Below are 25,879 nucleotides of genomic sequence, written 5' to 3' on the forward strand. Positions count from 1 at the left end.
TTGCAGTATCATATAGATTTATTTTGTTTGATCCAAAAATTTACATCTATTGTATCTTCTTTTGTTGTTGCACAATTGGTTTCTGCTCTCTGCATGCTAGAAATCAGTGGATAAGACAAAGCAAACCTGGAATGCTTTTTTAGTTACTTTGAAGTGCTGCTGGGCAGGCTATTGAGGACTCAGTAACATTAAGAATAAAAATGATAGCTAACACTTGAGTACTACTATGTGCCAGGCACTGTGTGTAGTACCTCACATGCATTTTCATTTAATTTTTACAACACTACCTGACTGATTCTCTGTTTCACTGATGTTTAGATTAAAGAAAGTTATAGTCCTACAGTATGAGTCCAGTGACATCTGAAATGCTCTGTATGGTCCTGCTTTCTGAAGGAGACCAGTAGCTGCAGGGAAATTGAAATCCATGAGGAAAATCTTCATGAGGAGGAGTTGAAATTATTCATATTAGAAGAGTCTCTACCAAATCCTACTCTCTAAGTTAAAGAGAGTCTGTCAGAAACCTCTGCTAAAGTTAATCTTTATACAGAAAGTTGAAACTGTTAGCTACAAATTTCCTCAACTAACTCTCTTAACATCGTCAGACTTCATCAAAGCCTCATATCTAGTCGGAATAGGAAATGTCCTCATCAGTCAACACTGACAAACCTGGGCAATTTCATGTCTTTAGAGAGAATTTGCCTGATTTCTCATTTTCCTCTCTCCAGTGTTTTCCTTCCCAATTACCTTAAGTGTATGAACATATTCTAAAAACAAAGCAGCAATGAACTAATCCTTCCATTCTTTCCACAATTGAGTGTTACTGTGTGCTAAAGGCTACTATATAAAGGCAAAAAAGACATAATCCCAGCCCTCACAGAGCTTGGGTTTTAAGAGTGTGACATGAATGTTATAGATATTAAATACATGACTAGATAATGTAAACAGGCATGTTTTCATGGAAGTCTTGTAGATATTATTGTAGGAGTCTATGTAAGGCCAAAAAGGAAGAAGTGGCTAATTTGGTGGGGAATCAGAGTTGATAAGGGAAATGTAATGCTTGAATTGACCCTGCAGTTCCCTTTAGCTCTATTACTCTCTTACCTCCCATATTTCATGAGTTTGCATAAAGAAAAATCTACATTTAGTATCTTTACTTCCCACTCATTCATTCCTCAAACCTTGCACTCCAGATTCTACCCCAGCAGTCTACATCATAGGCATTCATATTGCTTGGGTGAAGATAGCTTTTTTTTTTTTTAAACATCTTTATTGGAGTATAATTGCTCTACAATGGTGTGTCAATTTCTGCTTTATAACAAAATGAATTAGGTATACATATACACACATCCCCATATCTCCTCCCTCGTGCGTCTCCCTCCCACCCTCCCTATCCCACCGCTCTAGGTGGTCACAAAGCACCGAGCTGACCTCCCTGTGCTATGCAGCTGCTTCCCACTAGCTATCTATTTTACACTTGGTAGTATATATAAGTCTATGCCACTCTCACTTCGTCCCAGCTTACCCTTCCCCGTCACTGTGTCCTCAAGTCCATTCTCTACATCTGTGTCTTTATTCTTGTCCTGCCCCTAGGTTCTTCAGAACCTTTTTTTTTTTTTAGATTCCATATATATGTGTTAGCATATGGTATTTCTTTTTCTCTTTCTGACTTTACTCTGTATGACAGACTCTAGGTCCATCCACCTCACTACAAATAACTCAATTTCATTTCTTTTTAGGGCTGAGTAATATTCTATTGTATATATGTGCCATATCTTCTTTATCCATTCATCTGTCAATGGACAGTTAGGTTAATTCCATCTCCTGGCTATTGTAAATAGAGCAGCAGTGAACATTGCGGTACATGACTCTATTTATTTTATTTATTTATTTTTTTTGGCGGTACTCAGGCCTCTCACTGTTGTGGCCTCTCCCGTTGCAGAGCACAGGCTCCGGACGCACAGGCTCAGTGGCCATGGTCATGGGCCCAGCCGCTCCGCGGCATGTGGGATCCTCCCGGACTGGGGCATGAACTTGTGTCCCCTGCATCAGCAGGTGGACTCTCAACCACTGCGCCACCAGGAAAGCCCCATGACTCTTTTTGAATTATGCTTTTCTCAGGGTATATGCCCAGTAGTGGGATTGCTGGGTCGTATGGTAGTTGTATTTTTAGTTTTTTAAGGAACCTCCATATTGTTCTCCATAGTGGCTGTATCAGTTTACATTCCCACCAACAGTGCAAGAGGGTTCCCTTTTCTCCACACCCTCCACAGCATTTATTGTTTATAGATTTTTTGATGATGGCCATTCTGACTGGTGTGAGATGATACCTCATTGTGGTTTTGATTTGCATTTCTCTAATGATTAGTGTTGTTGAGCATTCTTTCATGTGTTTGTTGGCAATCTGTATATCTTCTTTGGAGAAATATCTGTTTAGGTCTTCTGCTCTTTTTTGGATTGGGTTGTTTTGTTTTCTTTGATATTGAGCTTCATGACCTGCTTATAAATTTTGGAGATTAATCCTTTGTCAGCTGCTTCATTTGCAAATATTTTCTCCCATTCTGAGAGTTGTCTTTTCATCTTGTTTATGGTTTCCTTTGCTGTGCAGAAGCTTTGAACTTTCATTAGGTCCCATTTGTTTAATTTTGTTTTTATTTCCATTTCTCTAGGAGGTGGGTCAAAAAGGATCTTGCTGTGATTTTTGTCAGAGTGTTCTGCCTATGTTTTACTCTAAAAGATTTTTAGTGCCTGGCCTTACCTTTAGATCTTTAATCCATTTTGAATTTATTTTTTTGTACGGTGTTAAGAAGTGTTCTAAATTTCATTCTTTTACATGTAGCTGTCCAGTTTTTCCAGCACCACTTATTGAAGAGGCTATCTTTTCTCCATTGGATATTCTTGCCTCCTTTATCAAAAATAAGGTGACCATATGTGCGTGGGTTTACCTCTGGGTTTTTTATCCTGTTCCATTGATCTATATTTCTGTTTTTGTGCCAGTACCATATTGTCTTGATTACTGTAGCTTTGTAGTATAGTCTGAAGTCAGGGAGCCTTATTCCTCCAGCTCAATTTTTCTTTCTCAAGATTGCTTTGGCTATTTGGGATCTTTTGTGTTTCCATACAAATAGTGAAATTTTTTGTTCTAGTTCTGTGAAAAATGCCAGTGGTAGTTTGATAGGGATAGCATTGAATCTGTAGATTGCTTTGGGGAGTATAGTCATTTTCACAATGTTGATTCCTCCAATCCAAGAACATGGTATATCTCTCCATCTATTTGTATCATCTTTAATTTCTTTCATCAGTGTCTTATAATTTTCTGCATACAGGTATTTTGTCTCCTTAGGTAGGTTTATTCCTAGATATTTTATTCTTTTTGTTGCAGTGGTAAATGGGAGTGTTTTCTTGATTTCACTTTCAGATTTTTTCATCATTAGTGTATAGGAATGCAAGAGATTTCTGTGCATTAATTTTGTATCCTACAACTTTACCATATTCATTGATTAGCTCTAGTAGTTTTCTGGTAGCATCTTTAGGATTCTCTATGTATAGTATCATGTCATCAGCAAACAGTGACAGCTTTACTTCTTTACTTCTTCTTTTCTGATTTGGATTCATTTTATTTCTTTTTCTTCTCTGATTGCTGTGGCTAAAACTTCCAAAACTATGTTGAATAATAGTGGTGAGAGTGGGCAACCATGTCTTGTTCCTGATCTTAGGGGAAATGGTTTCAGTTTTTCACCATTGAGAATGATGTTGGCTGTGGTTTCTTCATATATGGCCTTTATTATGTTGAGGTAAGTTCCCTCTATGCCTACTTCCTGGAGAGTTTTTATCATAAATGGTGTTGAATTTTGTCAAAATCTTTTTCTGCATCTATTGAGACGATCATATTTTTTCTCCTTTAATTTGTTAAGTGGTCTATCACATTGATTGATTTGTGTGTATTGAAGAATCCTTGCATTCCTGGGGTAAACCCCACTTGATCATGGTGTGTGATCCTCTTAATGTGTTGTTGGATTCTGTTTGCTAGTATTTTGTTTAGGATTTTTGCATCTATGTTCAGTGATATTGGCATATAGTTTCATTCTCTGTGACATCTTTGTCTGGTTTTGGTATCAGGGTGATCTTGGCCTCGAAGATAGAGTTTGGGAGTGTTCCTCCCTCTGCTATATTTTGGAAGAGTTTAAGAAGGATAGATGTTAGCTCTTCTCTAAGTGTTTGATAGAATTTGCCTGTCAAGTCGTCTGGTCTTGGGCTTTTGTTTGTTGGAAGATTTTTAATCACAGTCTCCACTTAGTGATTGTGATAGGTCTGTTTATATTTTCTATTTCTTCCCGGTTCCGTCTCGGAAGGTTGTGCTTTTCTAAGAATTTGTACGTTTCTTCCAGGTTGTCCATTTTATTGGCATATAGTTGTTTGTAGTAGTCTCTCATGGTCCTTTGCAGTGTCAGTTGTTACTTCTCCTTTTTCATTTCTAATTCTATTGATTTGAGTCTTCTCCGTTTTTTTCTTGATGAGTCTGTCTAATGGTTTATCAATTTTGTTTATCTTCTCAAAGAACCAGCTTTTACAGCCGCAAGGCACAGGGATATTAGCTCGGTGCTTTGTGACAGCCTGGAAGTGTGGGATGGGGAGAGTGGGAGGGAGGGAGACGCAAGAGGGAAGACATATGGGAACATATGTATATGTATAGCTGATTCACTTTGTTATAAAGCAGAAACTAACACACCATTGTAAAGCAATTATACCCCAATAAAGATGTTTAAAAAAAAAAAAAAAAAAAAAAAAAGAACCAGCTTTTAGTTTTATTGATCTTTGCTATTGTTCCTTTGTTTCTTTTTCATTTATTTCTGATCTAATCTTTATGATTTCTTTCCTTCTGCTGACTCTAGGATTTTTTTGTTCTTCTTTCTCTAATTGCTTTAGGTAAGGTTTGGTTGTTTATTTGAGATGTTTCTTGTTTCTTGAGGTAGAATTGTATTGCTAACAACTTCCTTCTTAGAACTGCTTTTGCTGCATCCCATAGGTTTTGTGTCGTTGTGTTTTCATTGTCATTTGTTTCTAGGTATTTTTTGATTTCCTCTTTCATTTCTTCAGTGATCTCTTGGTTATTAAGTAGTGTATTGTTTAGCCTCCATGTGTTTGTATATTTTACAGATTTTTTTCCTGTAATTGATATCTAGTCTCATAGCATTGTGGTTGGAAAAGATGCTTGATACGATTTCAGTTTTCTTAAGTTTACCAAGGCTTGATTTGTGACCCAAGATATGATCTATCCTGCAGATAGTTCCATGAGCAGTTGAGAAGAACGTGTATTCTGTTGATTTTGGTTGGAATGTCCTATACATATCAATTAAGTCCATCTTGTTTAATGTGTTATTTAAAGCTTGTGTTTCCTTATTTATTTTCATTTTGGATGATCTGTATGTTGGTGAAAGTGGGGTGTTAAAGTCCCCTACTGTGAATGTGTTACTGTCGATTTCCCCTTTTATGGCTTTAGCGTTTGCCTTGTGTATAGAGGTGCTCCTATGTTGGGTGCCTAAATATTGACAATTGTTATATCTTCTTCTTGGATTGATCACTTGATCATTATGTAGTGTCCTTCTTTGTCTCTTGTAATAGTCTTTATTTTAAAGTCTGTTTTCTCTGATATGAGAATTGCTACTCCAGCTTTCTTTTGATTTCCATTTGCATGGAATATCTTTTTCCATCCCTTCACTTTCAGTCTGTATGTGTCCCTAGGTCTGAAGTGGGTCTCTTGTAGACAGCGTATATACAGGTCTTGTTTTGGTATCCATTCAGCCAGTCTATGTCTTTTGGTTGGAGCATTTAATCCATTTACATGTAAGCTAATTATTGATATGTATGTTCCTATTACCATTTTCTTAATTGTTTTGTGTTTATTTTGTAGGTCTTTTCCTTTGCTTGTATTTCCTGTCTAGAGAAGTTCCATTAGCATTTGTTGTAAAGCTGGTTTGGTGGTGCTGAATTCTCTTAACTTTTGCTTTCCTATAAACCTTTGATTTCTCTGTTGAATCTGAATGAGATCCTTGCTGGGTAGAGTAATCTTGGTTGTAGGTTTTTCCCTTTCATCACTTTAAATATGTCTTGCCACTCCCTTCTGGCTTGCAGAGTTTCTGCTGAAAGATCAGCTGTTAACCTTATGGGGATTCCCTTGTATATTATTTGTTGCTTTTCCCTTGATGCCTTTAGTATTTTTTCTTTGTATTTAATTTTTGATAGTTTGATTAATATGTGTCTTGGTGTGTTTCTCCTTGGATTTATCGTATATGGGACTCTCTGCGCTTCCTGGAGTTGATTGACTATTTCCTTTCCCATACTAGGGAAGTTTCAACTATGATCTCTTCAAATATTTCTCAGTCCCTTTCTTTTTCTCTTCGTCTTCTGGAACCCCTATAGTTCGAATTTCGTGCATTTAATCTTGTCCCAGAGGTGTCTGAGACTGTCCTCAATTCTTTTCATTCTTTTTTCTTTATTCTCTTCTGCAGTAGTTATTTCCACTATTTTATCTTCCAGGTCAGTTATCCGTTCTTATGCCTCTGTTTTTTCTGCTTTTGATTCCTTCTAGAGAATTTTAAATGTCATTTATTTTGGTGTTCATCATTGTTTGTTTGATCTCTAGTTCTTCTAGTTCATTGTTAAATGTTTCTTGTATTTTCTCCATTCTATTTGCAAGATTTTGGATCATTTTTACTCTCATTACTCTGAATTCTTTTTCAGGTAGCCTGCCTATTTCCTCTTCATTTGTTTGGTCTGGTGGGTTTTTATCTTGCTCCTTCATCTGCTGTGTGTTTCTGTGTTTTCTTATTTTGCTTAGCTTACTGTGTTTGGGTCTCCTTTTCGCAGGCTGCTTGTTTGTAGTTCCCGTTGTTTTTGGTGTCTGTCCCCAGTGGCTAAGGTTGGTTCAGTGGGTTGTGTAGGCTTCCTGGTGGAGGGAACTAGTGCCTGTGTTCTGGTGGATGAGGCTGGATCTTGTCTTTCTGGTGGGCAGGACCGCATCTGGTTGTGTTTTGGGATGTCTGTTACCTTATGATTTTAGGCAGCCTCTCTGATAATGGGTGGGGTTGTGTTTCTGTCTTGCTGGTTTGGCATGGGGTGTTCAGCACTGGAACTTGCTGGTTATTGAGTGGAGCTGGGTCATAGCTTTGAGATGGAAATCTCTGGGAGAGCTTTTGCCATTTGATATTACTTGGGGCTGGGAGGTCTCTGGTGGACCAATGTCCTGAACTTGGCTCTCCCACCTCAGAGGCACAGGTCTGACACCTGGCTGGAGGACCAAGACCCTATCAGCCACATGGCTTGGTCAGCTGTCCTGTCTCAGAGTTGCCTGAGGCCCAGGCATCCTGTCGGGGGCTCCTTTCCTTGGATCCCGGAGACGCCTGTGGGTGGCCTCCTGTCAGGGGCTTCCCAGTCAGGTGCAGTCACCTGAGGGCTGGGTGTCGTATCTGAGTCATACAGGGCGCTGGACGCTCACCTTCTCTGCTCCTGAGTGCAGCATCGGGGGTTTGGCAGGTGTCTGAGGCCCAGGTCATGGCTTCCACCCAGGTTTACATCTAGCCCACAGGTTTACATCTGGGCTCCATGTTTACGACTTGGGGGGTTTACATCTGAGGGCTTACTTCCAGATCCCAGTTTTACATCTGGGCCCAGTTTACCACTTGGGAGGTTTACGTCTGGGGGTTTTGCGTCTGGACCCCACGTTTACGTCTCAAGATAGCTTTAATAGCTGACATTTATATAGCTCTTGCCTTTTGCCAGCCACTGTAATATGTGTTTTGCATATAGTAACTTGCCTAACTCCTACAGTACTCTATAAGATGTATACTGTTATTATTCTCATTTTAGAAATAGGCTGCTGAAGTATAGAGAGGTTAAGTAATTTGACCAGGATCACAGCTAGTAAGTGGTGGAACTGAGTTTCAAATGCAGGCAGTTTGGCTCCAGGACCAGTTAAGAATGGTTGAATGAACCTGGTTCCCATTTACCCATGTCTGCACACAGATGTTCATATACTAAATGTCACTAATTTTCAAGGCATTACTTTTTAATTTTTTTTTCTAGTTGTAATGGATTTTCCTTCTTCCCCTCCCCTCTGATTATCCATTTAGGAAACTTTTATCGGTTTTATGGCCACGTACTAATCTAGGCACTGGCAATATAGAAAAGTTAGTCTCCACTGCCAAGAAACTGAGTCTAATGGGAGAAGATGTAGAGGATAACAGACAATAATAATAGGATGTGGTAAGTGCTATGATTGAAGATGCCTAGAGGGAGCGCACTTAGCCTAGCCAGAAGAGGGTAACTCCTGACCTGAATTCTTTTTTTTTTTTTTTGCGGTACATGGGCCTCTCACTGTTGTGGCTTCTCCCGTTGCGGAGCACAGGCTCTGGACACGGAGGCACAGCAGCCATGGCTCACAGGCCTAGCCTCTCCGTGGCATGTGGGATCTTCCCGGACTGGGGCATGAACCCTTGTCCCCTACATCGGCAGGCGGACTCTCAACCACTGCGCCACCAGGGAAGCCCCTGACCTGAATTTTGATGGATTAGGATTTAGCCAAGGATAGGAATCCCAGCCTTCTTTCATTTGTCCTCACTATCTCTCTTTTTTTCTCTTTATGTAGAATGGAGTGCAGTTGTTTTTCAGAACCTTCAGAGTTATCATTTTATGTATCTGCATGATTCCATTGTTCCTTCTCTCTTCTTCTTTGTCACGTTTTACTTGCCAACCTCCTCACTATGTTTTCCACCACACTTTGTGTCTTTTTTCTTTCTTATTTTTTTCTTAGTTTCTTTAGTCCTCCCTAGAAACTCTGTCTTATCTAATATAGTAGAGACTTAAATTTACTTTTCTTCAGCCCCCTTTCTTCCTGTCTAGCAAGATGGCCAGTAAATATATAAGACTCATGGTCAGTAGTATTTAACCTCTCTGTGCCACAGTTTCCTCACCTTTAAAATGGGCACACTAGTAGTGACTACCTCATTAGGTTGTTTAGAGGATAAAGTGAGTTAATGCCTGTAAAACTTAGAAGAGTGCCTGGAATATAAATAAAAAAGGCAGACAGTCAGTAAAAGCTTGGGACTCCTATCTTCCTTGGCTACGTCCTATTTTTGTCCAAATATTTGGCCCCTGACTTGCTGTTGTTTCTGCCTTAATTGTTCATCAGGGATCTGGTTTTACTTCACTGTGCCCGTTTTCTTTCCTTCTCCTTGGGGTTCTCCTTTGCTAGTCTAGGTGCTTACAGTTCTGATTTCCTTTTTGTGGTGGACAATAACTTGGGAGGTTGTCAGGAAGACAAGGCATTGTTATCATTCATGTTCCATGACATATTAGTAGGGGTTTATAATAATAAAATAGGTTTTTGTTTCATATAGCAACAGGGTTCATTAAAAGATTAAAATCCTTTCCCCATTCTTATTATAGTTATGCATACTTATTTTAAACAATAAAAATATTACAGAAATATAAAACTTAAAAGTGAAGGATACATTCCCTAAATATTTATTGAGTGCCTACCATGTGATAAGATACTGTTAGGTGCTGGAACATAATTGCTGTTAATAGTTTGGTGTATATGCTTACAGCTATTTTTAAAGGTCTTTGTAATCATATAAGTAATAATATTTACTAAAATAAAACCATACTTAAAATTACTCTTTTGTTTCTTTTCATCACCAAATAATATATTTTAGGTGATTTTCATGTTAGCATATAAAGATTCACCAATTCTTTTAAACTACTGGATAGTATTCTTTTGAATGGATATACTATAATTTAGTTAATAAAACTCCTATTGATGGATTCCTGATAGTTTTCAATTCCTTATTATTATAAGCAGTGATGCAATGAAAATCCTCTTACATATATATTTTTGGCATATGTATTTCTGGATAATAAATTTCTAGAAGTGGAGTTGCTGGATCAAATGGTGTATTAATTTAGAATCTTAATAAATTAAAAAAGATTGCTCATTTAAACGTCAACCTTCTTGTCTGTTTCCTCATACTTTTATCAACATTAGGTATTATTATTCTTTATACTGTCTGCCAATCTAATTGGTGAATATGTTTCATTGTTTTAATTTGCGTTGAAAAATTATTGAGATAGGGCTTTCTTTAATATCTTTTTTTTTTTTCTTTTTTTTTTTGGCTGTACGTGGGCCTCTCACTGATGTGACCTCTCCCGTTGTGGAGCACAGGCTCCGGACTCGCAGGCCTAGCGGCCATGGCTCACGGGCCCAGCCGCTCCGCGGCATGTGGGATCCTCCTGGACCAGGACACGAACCCGTGTCCCTTGCATCGGCAGGCGGACTCTCAACCAGTGCACCACCAGGGAAGCCCTAATATGTTTATTGGCTAGTTGTATTTTATATGTTTTGACCTGTACTATGTTCATGTCATTGGCCCAATTTTCTGTTGGATTGTTCTTTATTTTATTGCTTAGTAAGATCTTGGTATATTAGGTAAAATAGCCCTGTCATATGTTGGAAAAAATTTTTTTTGCTTGTTTTTTAATATATATGGTACCTTACTTCATAGAAGTTTTTAATTTATAGGTAGTTATATTTCTTATTCTTTCTTATAGCATCTTGGTTTTGTTTCATGCTTAGGGATTCCTTTCCCAACAAGAATAATAAGAATCTGAAAGATTCTGTATATCAGTAATACTTTTTGAGTTTTATCATAATCAAGATTAATGATGGGGCTTCCCTGGTGGTGCAGTGGTTGAGAGTCCGCCTGCTGATGCAGGGGACACAGGTTCATGCCCTGGTCCGGGAAGATCCCACATGCCGTGGAGCGGCTAGGTCCGTGAGCCATGACCACTGAGCCTGCACGTCCGGAGCCTGTGCTCCGCAATGGGAGAGGCCAGAACAGTGAGAGGCCCGCGTACCACAAAAAAAAAAAAAAAAAAAAAAAAAAAAAAGATTAATGATGTCTATCAGTGTTTGTTTCCTTTTTTCTTTTTCATTTTCATTGTGTTCTTAGATTTTACTCTCCAGTTTAGCATGTACAACTTCATCAAATAATTTGGCACCTTGGTGTATTATGATTTACTGTGTAGCAAATTAGAGTATAAAGTAGGAACGCCTTGGACCCTGCTTAACTGAATATCAATTTATAAGTACTTATATTATGCTTGGTACTAATTAATAAGAGGGGTGACCAGCAGTCTGTTTGCCTGAGAGTCTAAGTTTAACCTGTTTTCCAGTGTAACTTTTAATAGTGTCCCTTTTCCCTGCTGATTTTAAACAAACAAAACCAGCCAATTATTTTACCAGCAAAATAAGTTTATTTTGGAATAGCAGAGATGTGCAGTTTGGGACAAGCAAAAAATGGTGAACATAAGCATATCTGGAGAACGGATGAGAGGGCCTTGCTTTTATAGAGGAAAGGAGGAAATTGGGGAGGGCTGCAGGGGTTCTTCATTGGCTGCAGATGGTGGGCAGCTTGTCCTTGCTGGATCAGGAGGAAATCTTTCTTCCTGCTGGGGTCTGTAAGCTGCGGTGAATGATACATGTGTGAGAACTGCCCCTCCATGGCTTCCTGACTTCACTTTAAATGAGGTTTCCTTTATTCATTTCATATGACTCTCAGAAGTGCCTCAGTTCAGTTTAAAAAATTATAAGGATTATAAGGGGTAGTAGTTCACATTAGGATATTCTAATATTAAGGCTTCAGTTGTTTCTGTTTACATTATTCCTCCAGTACTTAGTAATACTTCATGTACTTTAGCTTTAAAAAATATCTCATTTCTATTATTTTCATGATGAACTTGTTGCAAAGTTCATAGAGTTGCTTATGTGAGGTATTTCTAGAGCAGTGATGTTAGTGTATATCCTTTTAACCTTCATCCCACCATCCAGAATAATGCTTACTTTTTTTGAAATTTTGGCTTTCATTAGTTTTTTTTTGTTTTATTTTGTTTTTTAATAAATTTATTTACTTATTTTTAGCTGCATTGGGTCTTCGTTGCTGTGTGCAGGCTTTCTCTAGTTGTGGTGAGCGGGGGCTACTCTTTGTTGCAGTGCGCAGGCTTCTCATTGCAGTAGCTTCTCTTGTTGTGGAGCACGGGCTCTAGGTGTGCGGGCTTCAGTAGTTGTTGCATGTGGGCTCAGTAGTTGTGGCTCACGGGCTCTAGAGCACAGGCTCAGTAGTTATGGCACGTGGGCTTAGTTGCTCCGTGGCATGTGGGATCTTCCCGGACCAGGGCTCGAACCCATGTCCCCTGCATTGGCAGGTGGATTCTTAACCACTGTGCTACCAGGGAAGTCCCAATACTTACTTTTTGAATAAAATGTCCCTCATGATTCTTGTTTATCCGGTATCATTCTAAATATGGTGAAGTATTTGTCTGTGTGTGTGCATATAGTTTGTTTATATTTTACTAAATATGTGATAAAATCTTTTCAGATGGATATGACCACATTTTTTAACCTGGCCATATAAACCTGTATTTATCATATTAATTTTTGGTGTTGAATATATCCACTGATACATGAATGAGTTTATGATTGGATCATGGGATTTGTAGCATGCTAAGTAAAACTGTTCTTAACACAGATCCCAATGTGATTCACTTAATGCCAATCCCTACTATACTGTAACAGCATTGATTAAACCTTAGTACTGGGCTTCCCTGGTGGCACAGTGGTTGAGAGTCTGCCTGCCGATGCAGGGGAGGCGGGTTCGTGCTCCGGTCTGGGAAGATCCCACATGCCACGGAGTGGCTGGGCCTGTGAGCCATGGCCGCTGAGCCTGTGCGTCTGGAGCCTGTGCTCTGCAACGGGAGAGGCCACAACAGTGAGAGGCCCGCGTATTACAAAAAAAAAACAAACAAAAAACCTTAGTACTTGCCATCAGCCAGACAGATTTTTATCTAGCTTATTTCATCATTCAGACAATACTTCTCCAGCCTTTTCTTAGGTAGTACTGTGTCAGAGTCTTTGTTATAATGTAGGTGAATTGTGCCCATTACATCTCCTTTCTCTACCAACTCTGTTACCACTCAAAAGATTTATAGACCTTAGAATTACTCATTTTCACCACTGATTGTAAACTGTAACTCAACCTATCTTATTCTTTCTGAAACGATTACTTTACATCTTGGGATGTTTTATACAGTTGCCATTTTAAAAGACCAAATAGTTTCATCTTTCCTTAGTCAAAAATATCTTGTACTTATCAATATATCTTTAAAAAACCTTAAAAAATTTTTTTAGATTTCTGGTTGTGTGTTTGTATCATATTATACATGTTTCTTGGTGTTATATATTGATATATATGTCTGACTCTTGTTTTTAGTATTTATTTGTCTCAGTAAATATTAATAACTATAGTAATAAAATAATTTAATTTAAAAAAATATTAATTTCTGAGAATGTTCAACTGATGAATAAAATACCATCTAAGAATTTCTAATCATGTTACCATTAGCTTTAAAATTTTCTCTCTTTGGGTAAAGATATTTATTTATAGGTATTTTCAATTTCATACTGTGTAAACTGTAGACAAGAATTTTCATAAAAACTTGTGATTTGAAAATATTTATTTAGGCACTAAAGATAAAATGTATTAATGAAATACTGTTATTTTTGCAATGGGTATAATAATTAAGCAAAAGTATTATTTGACTGTTCATTAGACACACAGTCATGTTTCAGAATACATTAATATCTAATATAGTATGTAATATAATGTTTGTTCTTTTTGTATTTCTTCTGCAGAGAGTGATAATGAACTCTCGAGTGGAACAGGTGATGTGTCTAAGGATTGTCCTGAGAAGATCCTATATTCTTGGGGAGAATTGCTAGGAAGATGGTAAACTTTTTTTTTATTGAAAATTTTATATTTATATAATTGATATTAATTTGCTTTATTAATTAAAATCTATGTGTTTATATATCTTAATCTTGAGATTACTTAGGCAGTCAATATAGATAGTCATCTAGGGGTTGAGCCCTCAACCACTCCAGTGTTTGGCAGTTGGAAAGATGAGTAGGAAAGATCATTCAAAGGAGCCCAAGAAAGCTCCTTTGGAGGAAGAGAACCAAGGGTAGGAGGAGAACCAAGGTAGAAATCAAGTGAATTAAGACTATCAAGAAGGAGGAAGTGATCAACTGCTGATAGGTCAAGTCAGAGGAAGCCTGAGAATTTCATTGGGTCCAGCGATTTGAATGTCACTGGTTACTTGGACCAGAACCCCTCTGTGGAGAGGTAGGAATGAAAGCCTGATTGGACTATGTCTAAGAGGAAAGATAATCAGCAGTTATAGATAGATAGGTCTTCAGAGAAGTTTTGCTATAAGGAGAGGATAAGAAATAGGGACATAATTAGGAAGTGGATGTGGGTTGAGAGATTATTCTGAAAATTAAGATGGCCAACATAGCCTGTACATTGTATGTTGTTGGAAATGATCTAGTAGGAAGAGAAAATTTGATAATGCCAGAGGAAGAGGACACAGTTGCAAGAGAAGTCGATGAATAGGCAAGAAGAGATGGACTTGTTGACTAGTGGAAGAGTTGTATTTAGAAGCGCAGAACATTCATTGTAACAGAAGGAAAGGTGGGGCATGGCTACAAAAGTAATAGCTGACTTAAGTGTACTTACTGTGTGTCGGGTGCTGTTCTAAGCACTTTAGATACCTTAATTATCATCATGACAACCCTCTGACTTAGGGATTATTATTATCTCCATTTTACAGATGAGAAAATGGAGGCGCAGCTATGTCAGGTAGCTAGTATAAAAATACACAACAAATAATGGCAGCAAATAGGTAACTTGCTCAAGATCCCATGGTCAATAAATAATTTGCCCATGATCATGCAGCAAGTAAATGACAGGATTTGAATCTAGGCAGTCTGGCTCCAGAGCCAGAACTTTTTAACCAGTTGGACAGGCTGCTATTTCTATAATGTACATAGGTTTCTGGATTACTTTTTATAGGAGCATGTAGAAGTTTTAGTACAAGAGAGAATAAACTAGGAAAATTGATACCCTTCCCAGACTTCTCGTATGAGTTTAAAGAGAGATCATGAGAATGGCAGTATGGTGGACAAGAAAACAAAATATTTTTATGACTAATTAAACAGCCAGTTGAGATCTTTATTTACAAAAAGCAAGATTTATAACTTGGTTCAATATACAGCATCCTCTTAGGTTTTAGGAGATACATAGATAAATACACAGTTCCTACCTTTGAGGTTCATAATCAAGAAAGGTGGGAATATACACTCATAACAGACCATTTTAACAAAATAACTGAAACAATGAGGTTGTTTCAAATTTCTTAACCGTTTTGTTTAGAAAATGGTTAAGAAATTTCTTTTTTATAAAGTGACAATCACTTGATTTTTTACCCAACTTAAAAAATTCATCTATTCTCTCTTAGGAATTGTGTGCTGATTTAAATATGAATAGGAGATAATTCTTACCCCCAAAGAGTTTACCATCTTATAGAGGCATATAGACATTTAAACAGATAATTGTGACATAATGGATAAATGTTCCTGTTAGCACTGAGGACCCAATGGAAATTTTCGAATGAACACAAAAGTAGAAAAATAAATACAATAAATGTGATAAAGAAAATCCCCAACAAATATTTTAAAGGTGAAATTGCTATGATGCTTTTTATTATTTAGAAAGGTAATTTTGGAGTAGGAAGAAACTATTAATAGAGAAGGTAGTTAGGATGTAATTGCATGGGTTGATGAGGTCTATACCAAACTCATGGGTCTTTTGTATAGAGAGGAGTTCCAAACAGAGAAAGAATTCTGAAGAAGAGTTGATGGGATTTCTCAGCTATCATTCAGTGTACATTTTTTGCAGAAATAAAATACCATCTTTCTACATTATATTTTTAGTAGTGGACTTCAAGAAACTCATTGAAAGAATCTGAGGGAACTATTTTAAAGGACTAAGATAACTGATTTTTAGACCTTTATAAAACTTGCTGGATCTTTTACAATTCAATATGTATTTTTACTTTATTTAACTTATTATTGCAGTTGTGTCATGACAATTCATATGAAAACAATAAAATTTGCCTGTTTGAGAGTTTATATCTATTACACAAGAATTGACAAAATTTTTAAATTGCTCTTGGAATATCTTTTTTAAACATTCATCTTTTTTAGAGCTTTTCAGTGAGTCTTAGGAATACTAGCTTAGGGACTTACATGAAGATATTTTTGTGATTTATTTAGTTAAAGCACCTTTTGGGGAAAACACTACATTTTGTGCTTTGGGGAGATTTTTATGAGGAGGCAGCCTGTGTTCTCAAGGCACTTTTAAATAAAACATAGTTGAAAGTATTTTCAACTTATATAAAACAACTAGATCACTAGATCACTCTATTAAAATAAAGTGAAGCTTTTATGGATAAAATCAGAATTCAGATAATGAAATATACTATTAGAAAGATATAAAGGAAGACTATTTAATACTAATTTGAACTAATCAGAAAAAAATAAGGATACTAAGGAAAAGAAAATGGAAAACAGACTATAAAATGTTCAGTGGTGGAGGTCTTCATACAAGACTGGAGTTAAGGTGTCTTGATGAAAGAACTAGATAAAAAAAAATGAGGAAACAAGGATTAAGAGAGGAGAGGGAGAGGGTCAGGGAGAGAGGAAATGAGGAGATGTTTGTGAAGGGAGGACTTGGAAACAAACTGAAGTGCTAGCAAGATTTCTTTTTCCTGAATATATTCAGAATGGTAATGCTGATGACTTATACATTAAATTATTTAAAGAATTTAAGGAATTGGGGCAGAATTATTTCTGGATAGCTTAAGAAAGCAGAGTGCTGATGCTGAACCCTTAGATGTAAGTCAGCTTTTGTGGCAGGAAGATTTTCTAACCAAAAAAAATGAAATGAACCTCTGAGGTAAAAATTGAGTATAGTTTATTATATATAAATAAAACCATCTTCAAACTATTCATTCTCTTTTATTAGACTTTCAGAAAGTCAGTATGCATTTAATAGGCACTTTGATTATATTTTTCATAGCTATACTTATTATCACAGTGGGAAAATGTGTTCTTAATCCGTGGTTTCTCAACCTAGCTGAGCATCAGCAGACTTGACAGGGGGAAAAGAAAATCTAAACTTGGGAAACATGAAGGATTTGAATCACTAAGCATGAACATCCATAGCTTCCTTCCTTTTCACATCAATATAATGTTCCACTTTTTTGACTAATGAAAAAACCTGGCAAAAACATATACAAATCAGATTAAAATATGTGTTCTTGATTTACCCAGTGACCTTTAATGTGTCTCTTTTCTTGAAACTTTTCTTCATGTAGCTTGTTTAACTTAAAGTAAGACCTAGGTTGACATATCTAGGTCTTATCATTAATGGGGGAAGGACAAATGGCTAACTTTACTTGATGTTCTCCATCTTTTAGTTTCAGTTCTAGCTATTCCCTTTTCTGAGAAAACATTTTAACATGGGTCAGGCTGCTGCCCTCACATTCTCATATCTTCTAACCACTTACTTCCACCTCCCCTCTATCAAAACTTTCCTAATTCCATCAGTGACCACTCAGTTTCATTCAATGGCTTTTCTTCTCATCTCTTGATTTCTCTGCTGTTTTTGTTAGAAATGATACCTTCCCTTTGAAATTCTCTTCTGGACAGCTTTAACAATAGAGAAAGTTCTTACATGCCCAGATAGTTTCAAGAAAAGATGCCTCTTTGAAGGTAACTAGATGAATATAAAACAGCTTTATGATGCTATTAGAATCAATGAGAATGTTTGCTTTTAAAAAAGCATTCTTTAGCTTAGCCTTAGTAGTTGATCATATTAATTTAGTTTCATAAATCTATTCATTTACCTAAAATGTATTGAAGACCTTTTATATGCCAGGCACTGTTCTAGGTGCTTGGGATATATAACTAAAGAAGACAGAGATTCCTGCCCTTGTGGAGTTTATATTCATGCATTAAAAACTGCCTGATGGCTACTTGTTTAGTATATGTCTGGTTTATGTGTGACTTTTTGAATAATTTGATAACTATCTTGCTTCTAGTGCAGAGTTCGGCACCTGTCATAACTAGCCCATTTCCAAGTCTCTTGATAGCTGCAGTTAATGCTGTGCACTATTAAAGCAATGGCCATATATAGTTATATTTTTATTAGAAATATTGAAACAATGATTATTTCTATAGATTGCTCTTTTGTTTGGGTCTTCTCTGGTCATAGTTGTATACTAGTAGCATTTAGCTTAGTATCCACTAGTGTCTCTTAAGTACTAGGGTGCTGTATGCAATATAATTACTGTGTCATTACAAGAATAATAGGTAAATTAAAGCTGTTAATCATGTTGTGTTATGAATGACATAGTTCTTTTTAAATGTCAGTCTGTAAAGATAAATAGTGCCTGGGTTTTTAAGAGAGGAGAAAAGACTTTTCTATTATACCCAGCCAAACAGATGGCTGAGGGTCAGCTAGAAGCTGAATGTTGGTTGAGTTGAATCATATTATGGTAAAATGTGTATTAGGGACTGTTGACTATTAACCTTAAGGTGTGTGTATGCATGAGTAGGAAGAGATATTCCAGATTCAAAATCTTATATAAATCATTATACAGAGTAATTTGAGCCAACATAACAATCAAGCTGTTTGTCCTCTTCATTTTGTCTGCCGTATTGGAAGCATATCGTAGTAGGATGAATGGATGTTAGGAGGTCATTGTAGAGGTTGTAGAGTGACTACAGTTGGTGGTAGTGGAAGTAGAAGTGCATGGATTTTGGACAGGTTGGGAAAATAAAATGCATTAGACTTCTTGATGGATTAGTAATGGATTATGGGACAGAGAGTAATGTCAACCATAACTCCTAGGTTTCTAATTTGGTTGGATTGTAGTGACAATCACTGAGGTAGGATACCCTGGAAAATGATGAGGTTTAGGGAGAAAGAATATGAGTTTAGATTTGAGCATGTTGATTTCTGGAGCTCAGAATACATGGACATGGATGACAATGCCCAGAGACAAGAGACTGAAGAGAATTAGATCACTGAGGGAAACTGGAGAGGTTAAAAGCTCAGAATACTTAAGAGGTTAATAGAGGAGAAGCAATCATCAGTGGGGTTTGTGGGTGGGAGGAAAAGAGAGTGCTTTGTTATTGAAGCCGAGGGAAACAAAGTGGTCAACAGTGAAAGGAGTGAAAAATGTCTTTTGAATTTAGTGGCATAGAGAGGTCATGTATTGCTTAAGTGAAAACTGTTTCTAGGAGAGATAGAGAAGCCATGTTGAGTTGAGCTGAGGAATGAGTGTGAAGGGAAGAAATAGAGATTGAGTATACAGCGATCCTTTAGAGAAATTTGATGCGCAAGGTAGGAGACAGTATGATATCTAGAGTGTGATGTGGGGTGGAATAAAGATTTCTTTTATAGGAGATATTTATTGGAATTTTAATAGCTGTAGATACACAGTGATGACCTTGATTTCTGTATAATATGTAATATATTTAATTAATTTGAATTCTTATATGATATTGTACATTATGGGACTCATAATTCAGCATATTTTGCATTTAATTTCATAGGAAATGAGCTTAGCCCTTTGCACACTGTTGTTTTTAGTTAACTCATTTCTTTTTTTACATTAAGAGTACAGAAACTTTCCTAGCCCTCAAACCACATAACGTTTTTCCTATTCAAAAATGTAATCAGAATCAAATAATAAATTACAAAAAGATCCTTTTATGACTGATCCTGGCTCTCTTGTGGTGCAGTATTCTTTTGCTAATCTTAAATTCAGTTGGATAGTGAAGAAGAGGCAGTAGGAAGGAAATTCATGTGTCATACAGTTTACTCAGGTATAAGTCTTCTCAAGAATAATTAATACTCTATCTACTTGACATATTTTATGGAACATATTTAGCTATGGTGTTTTTCCAAATTAACTAAATTTATATTTTAATTGAAGTCCATGAGAGAAATTTAAAGACCTGAAATGGGTTTTTTGGTGTATTATTATAAAAACATTCAAGACCGTTGTAAATATTTCAAACAGTATAGGAAAATAAAAGGAGTACTTTCTCTCAATTCCATTACATAGATATTTTGGAGTTTATTCTTCCATATTCTTTCCCTATGCATGTCAAAAGCAGGTTTCAAAATAGTATGTGTTAGGGAGAGAGTGTGAGAGAGAGAATGTGTATTTTAAATAATACCATATATACTATTTTGAAACCTGCTTTTTTCACTTAGCAGCATAATTATGTTAATGGTGTCGTAGCATGTTAAATCATGTAAGCTCTACCTCTTTCTACTTTGTTTTGCTTCAAGCCTGTCAGTATTATCAGCTTAGGTTCCCTAACTCAACAATATAAACGTTTTCCTTTATGAGGTTGAACGAAAGCAGAATGGTCATACATTTGATGGTTTATTAAAGATATTAATGAGATGAGTTTACTTGAACTTTCGAGTTATGGAACTTATTACAGTTTTTCCAAGATAGCTGGACTATGAGAGGATGGGGAAAGCATGGAACATATTTTCAGATGAAGGGCATGCCAAAACTGAGGTCTGGCCTGGAGCTGGAACAGTGTGTAAAGATAGAGAAGGAGGGGGGCTTCCCTGGTGGCGCAGTGGTTGAGAGTCTGCCTGCCGATGCAGGGGACGCGGGTTCGTGCCCTGGTCCGGGAAGAACCCACATGCCGCGGAGCGGCTGGGCCCATGAGCCATGGCCGCTGAGCCTGCGCGTCCGGAGCCTGTGCTCCACAACGGGAGAGGCCACAACAGTGAGAGGCCCGTGTACCGCAAAAAAAAAAAAAAAAGATAGAGAAGGAGGTAAAGTAGATGGGAGGCCAATTTTAGAAAATAGACATATGGTTTCTATGACTTTTCAGGCTTAAAACTTGAAACCGGAACCTGAGATGTTAGACCAAACCAGAGTACATCATTAAGGTTTGGAGTCCAGATGATTACACTAGGATCAGCTCTAAGAGATCAAAGGTGAGCAGCAAAGTAGAGATAAAGTCTGAACAAAAAGGCATAGAACATAGCTCCAGGTTCAAGCTAGGCATAGACTGGGAACTACAGTTCTGTTTCTTGTTCAGTTGGGCAGATTATCATAGTAGCATACCTACTATGTGATCATTGACTTCATGACAATGTATTTTTCATTGTTCCAATTCTAAACACCCTTGGAAATGGGTAGGGCTGATAAGTGTATGTTGCTGGGAAGCTGGATAGGTTGTATATGTTTTGGAGGAAAGGTCTAGGTTCTTGCTTTAGGAAGCACTTTGGGTCAGGATGTAGAGGTATATAGTCAAGGTGTGATAGGCCCCTGATCTACTTTCAGCATCCCTTGCCCCCGACACTTACCATACACACGTCATTAGCCAACTTGTCATACGTTCATCTCAGGGGATTCAAATGGCTCTTTTTATGCCTTGGAATGCTGCCTAGAAATATATAGTTAACACATTCATTATTATGAGTAGGTTCATAGGATGATTAAAAAGTAAATGAGGAGAAGAAAGAACTTTCCTTGTGGGTGGAATAACATGGTTCACTAATAAAGAAGATGGAATCAAGAAAAAAAGTTGAAGACATTACTAAACTTAAACACTACTATTATTATTTCATGCCCCTCCCTGCCATTTTTCTCCTGATCCAGTCTTGCACTTTTATATAAACTCATCAATATACTTTTCATAACAACAGCAGGTCAGCAGTGGTGAAGGGAGTATGAATGGTTTATTTTCTTGTTTTCTCAGGCACAATAATCTTGGTGTGCGACCAAAAGGGCTATCTACTCTGGTGAAGAGTGGTGTTCCTGAAGCATTGAGGGCAGAGGTATGGCAATTATTAGCAGGCTGCCATGACAACCAGGCAATGCTGGATAGGTACCGACTTCTTATCACAAAGGTAGGAGATCTTTTCATATTATTCTCATGCAACAGTATATGAAGTAAATCCTGTTTTCATAGCTCCAGTAAGTCATAAATGCTTTGAACTTCTTTAAAAACTCCATTGTTGTTCAGTGAATAGTTGCCTTTTGTTCTAAACACTTGTTGGACAGTGATAAACAATGCACTGTAGTGATCTATGAACACTTAATGCCTTGGCTTTCATTTTTCTGTTCAAGTAACTTTATAACTGTTTACTAAGTTGGAACATACTTATATTTCAAGTACTCTCAATTAACCTTTCTTACTGTATGAGATTTATGTACAGTTGTACACAGTATAACTGTACTCTAGTATAATTTTAAAGTCAAATTAACTTAAAATGAAATTATACGGCCTCCTATGCTTATGTAACCTGACACTTAAATGATGTGGATACTTGCCCATATCCTTATCCTGTCAGGAGCCTCTGGTTCCAATGTAAATTCCTTTGCTTATGCCCAAAAAATTGATTTTAGAGCACAGGTAAAGGTAATCCTCAATCCTAGGCTCTCTTCTTAGGTCTTATCTCCTAATTTCTTAATTACTCTAATAAATCATGGATTTTAACATAATGGTAATATTTTGTTTGTTTTATAGAAAATCTCTATTCATAAATAATTTTTTTGATAAGCAAGACTTTATTCCTCAGGCTGTATCAACTTTTAAAATTCTTTAGCCCCTCTGATTTCTTCTTCCCTTCCTTACCTCTTTGCCGCCCTCCCTTTCACAAATATTTTCTGAGTGCCTAGTATATTCAGTCACTGCTAAATTCATTCATTTTTTTAAAAGAAGAAACCTTCATACCATTTTTTATGATTAGTATTTTCTATAGTGGAATGTGCAAGATGATCCATTGATGTTGGGGGCAGAGATGTCTAAAGTTCCATTTGCATTTTTTAAGTTACAAATGCAAAATGTTATTCAGCTATACTAATATTCGTTGTGCCATGCTAGGTCCTTGGGTCTGATGGCCACTTGTCCTGTGTAGTTCAGGAGTGACCTGGGGGAAGAAGGGATTTGCACACCTTGGAATGGAATAACAGTGGTGCTCACGCTCATATATTCACTTTTAGAATACTCAGTTTTCTTGCAGTTTGCTTGTGTTAGATTAAGTGGATTTACAGGTTATCTAGTTTTAAATCTTCATAGGATAGATGGGTGGTTCATAAAGTCTGCTGTCACAGGATGTTACATATCAAGATATTTAAAAAAAACACACTAATCTGTCCTTCAAGCAAAAATTAATGTTATGATAATGGATGACAAAGCAACTACTTTGGGAAATAAATTCATGTTATAGAGAAGGATGTCTGAAACATTTAGCAATTTAAACATTACTATGTGATTTTGTGACTGAAAACTACATGCCTGTGTTATTACAAAACTCTCACCATTTTCTTACTTTAAAATCTGGAATCAGAAATTTCAGGTATGTTTAAAACTTGTGAAAATGGTTGAAGAGAACTTGAGACTGATTGTTAAAAATATGAAAATACAACACCTTCTGGTTTATTTGTAAGAATACTTTGAGAAAATGAGTACTCTCCTAGCCAGATTTCAACAAAATGGTTGATGGGTAGGACTGAAAGGGATGATGTGCCTCTGCTTAGATCTATTGCTCTTTGTTCTTATTTTCCAGATATGATCACAATTAAAACCATGAACCAAAATACTGATTTTGGAAAGTTTTCAAGTTGTCATTTCATAAACTGCTAAACAAACATATCAGAAGATGAGGAGTCATATTGTATGATTCTATTTATATGAGATGTTTGGAATAGACAAATATAGAGAGACAGAAAGTAGACTAATGTTTGCCAGGGGATGGGGAAGGGAGGAATTGGGAGTGACTGCTAACAGGTGTGGGGTTACTTTTGGGGGTGATGGAAATATTCTGGAATTAGAGGTGATGGTTGCGCAACATTGTGAATATACTAAAAACCACTGAACTGTACACTTTAAAATGGTGAATTTTATGTCATGTGAAGTTTATCTCAATAGAAAAATTACACAAAATAAAAAAATTTTAAATGGCCCATGTTCAATATTGAATAGTATTTTTGTAGTATTTTATTTAAGCAAATGTTTTTCATTTTTTAATTTTTCTCTACATTTCTATAGTATTTATATTAGTACAGTAGCACTTGTGAATAATAAAAATAAATAATAAATATACATATATTGGAAGTTTATGCTCAGACATTTTTATTGATGAGGATATCTGAGCAAAAGTGTCCAGAGACCATTAACTCTTGGCGTCAAATCACTTTTGCACATAATTAAGCTGTATACCTTTAGTGGCTGCTCATGGCATAGCAGCAACTGTCATATTCCTTCCTCCATTAAGAGGCTTTGTTAATTCATACCTTTTAAGATTTCAGAATTTGGAAGAAAAATGAAAATAGTCTCCCAAATATTATTTATAAACTCCTGACAATACATATGTTCATATATGTGATAAAAGCTTTGCCATATATACCAAGCAACATGGTAGTTTTGAATATACAATTTTTAGGAAAAAGTTTAAGATCAAGAGACAGAATGACATAAATGTTTTCATTGAATAAAATATTCCTGGACTGCTTTCACTGTGGGGTTCTGGCTGTGATTTACTTTCTGCCTGTGAAGACTGGAGGGAGGAAAAAAAGCCACATTATTTTCCTCTGGCAGTGGTGGGCAGATGCCTGGGCCTTGCCAGTTGTGAGATTTTGCATCTGCTTTGGGCGTTCCATTCTGAATCACATGCCTTCATTCTGTAGTTCCTTTTTCCTGCAGTTTCCTATCCTGAGTAGCAATAGCAACCTCCTGATTCTTTGGACTATAGTTGTGGTGGCAAACCTGAAAGCTAGCAGTGATGTCCCCAGTCTTTTGGTCTTCCAGTGTGTAAGTGCCTAAGTCCTTGCATTAAATCCTTTTTGAAATACTTAGAGTGGGTTCTGTGTCCCTGACTGAACCCTGTCTGATATACCTGGCATATGGTTGCCACCGTGTTGTCACAAGATGGCTGCTCTACATCAAGTGTTGTGTCCAGAAAAGAGAAGAGAAAAGACAAAGGCAGCCAGACTTGAGGCTAAGGGAACAGTCTTCCAGACTGACAAGTCTGCCCAAGATTCTGACACCAGCTGCAAGTTTGGGGGTCCCCAGAACCATTCTCACTTCCTACCAGTTGGCTACAAATTTGGGGGTCCCCATAGACTTACTCAGGCATGTAGCAAAGTGTTATACTTACAATTACAGTTCTTTTTTTTTTAATAGCAAAAGGATGCAAATCAGATATAAATCAGAACCAGCCAAAGGAAGAAATACATTGGGCAGAATCGGGGACTGAGAGGGTTCCAAACAGGAAGCTTGCATTGTCCTCAGGGATATATTACCTTCCCAGCATCAATTTGTAATAGTACCTGTCACCATCCCAGGCATTTCAACAAGCTTTGGTGTCCAGAGTTTTTACTGGGGTTTCATCATATGTATATATGATTGATTGGATCATCGCCCACTTGGTTGAACTCAGTCTTTAGCCTTCTCTTGTTCCCTCCCCTGAGACTGGATCGATATCACCTGGCTCAACACCCCCATCCTTTAATTACATGGCTGGTCTTTCTGCGTTGGCCAGCTCCCATGCTTAGTCCTCTTATTAGCATAAATTTTCTAGGGCCCTTCCATGAGTCACCCAAAATGTAAGCATAAACTGTCAGATGTGGTTGGAGGGGCCCACCATGAATAACAAAGATGTCCCTGTCATTTGAGAAATTCCAGGCTTTTAGAAGTTATGTCCCATGAGCCTGGACCTTCCATGAGCCTGAACCTTCCAAGAGCCTAGACTTCTTTTTGGCGTATCTCTTTTTGACAGAACCAGGTCTGTCACTCTTTTAAAGATTTTTTCCTTAAGCCCCAAACAGCAGCTTCCACATAATCTTCTTGATCAGGATTCTGTTACATGGCTATCTCCATAGA

General features: G+C 37.1%; 1 protein-coding gene across 2 annotated transcripts in view; it reads left to right on the forward strand.

Annotated features, from left to right (window-relative positions):
• Window positions 1-25,879, forward strand: part of RABGAP1L (RAB GTPase activating protein 1 like) — a 619,828-nt gene that overhangs the window by 111,415 nt on the left and 482,534 nt on the right. For both annotated transcript variants that reach the window (XM_065882769.1, XM_065882778.1), the window contains exons 11-12: window positions 13,742-13,835; window positions 21,752-21,902. In XM_065882769.1, the coding sequence (XP_065738841.1) occupies window positions 13,742-13,835; window positions 21,752-21,902 (245 nt within the window). The remainder of the gene's footprint in view (window positions 1-13,741; window positions 13,836-21,751; window positions 21,903-25,879) is intronic.

This window comes from Phocoena phocoena, chromosome 1 (assembly GCF_963924675.1).
Source record: "Phocoena phocoena chromosome 1, mPhoPho1.1, whole genome shotgun sequence".
Lineage (NCBI taxonomy): Eukaryota > Metazoa > Chordata > Mammalia > Artiodactyla > Phocoenidae > Phocoena > Phocoena phocoena.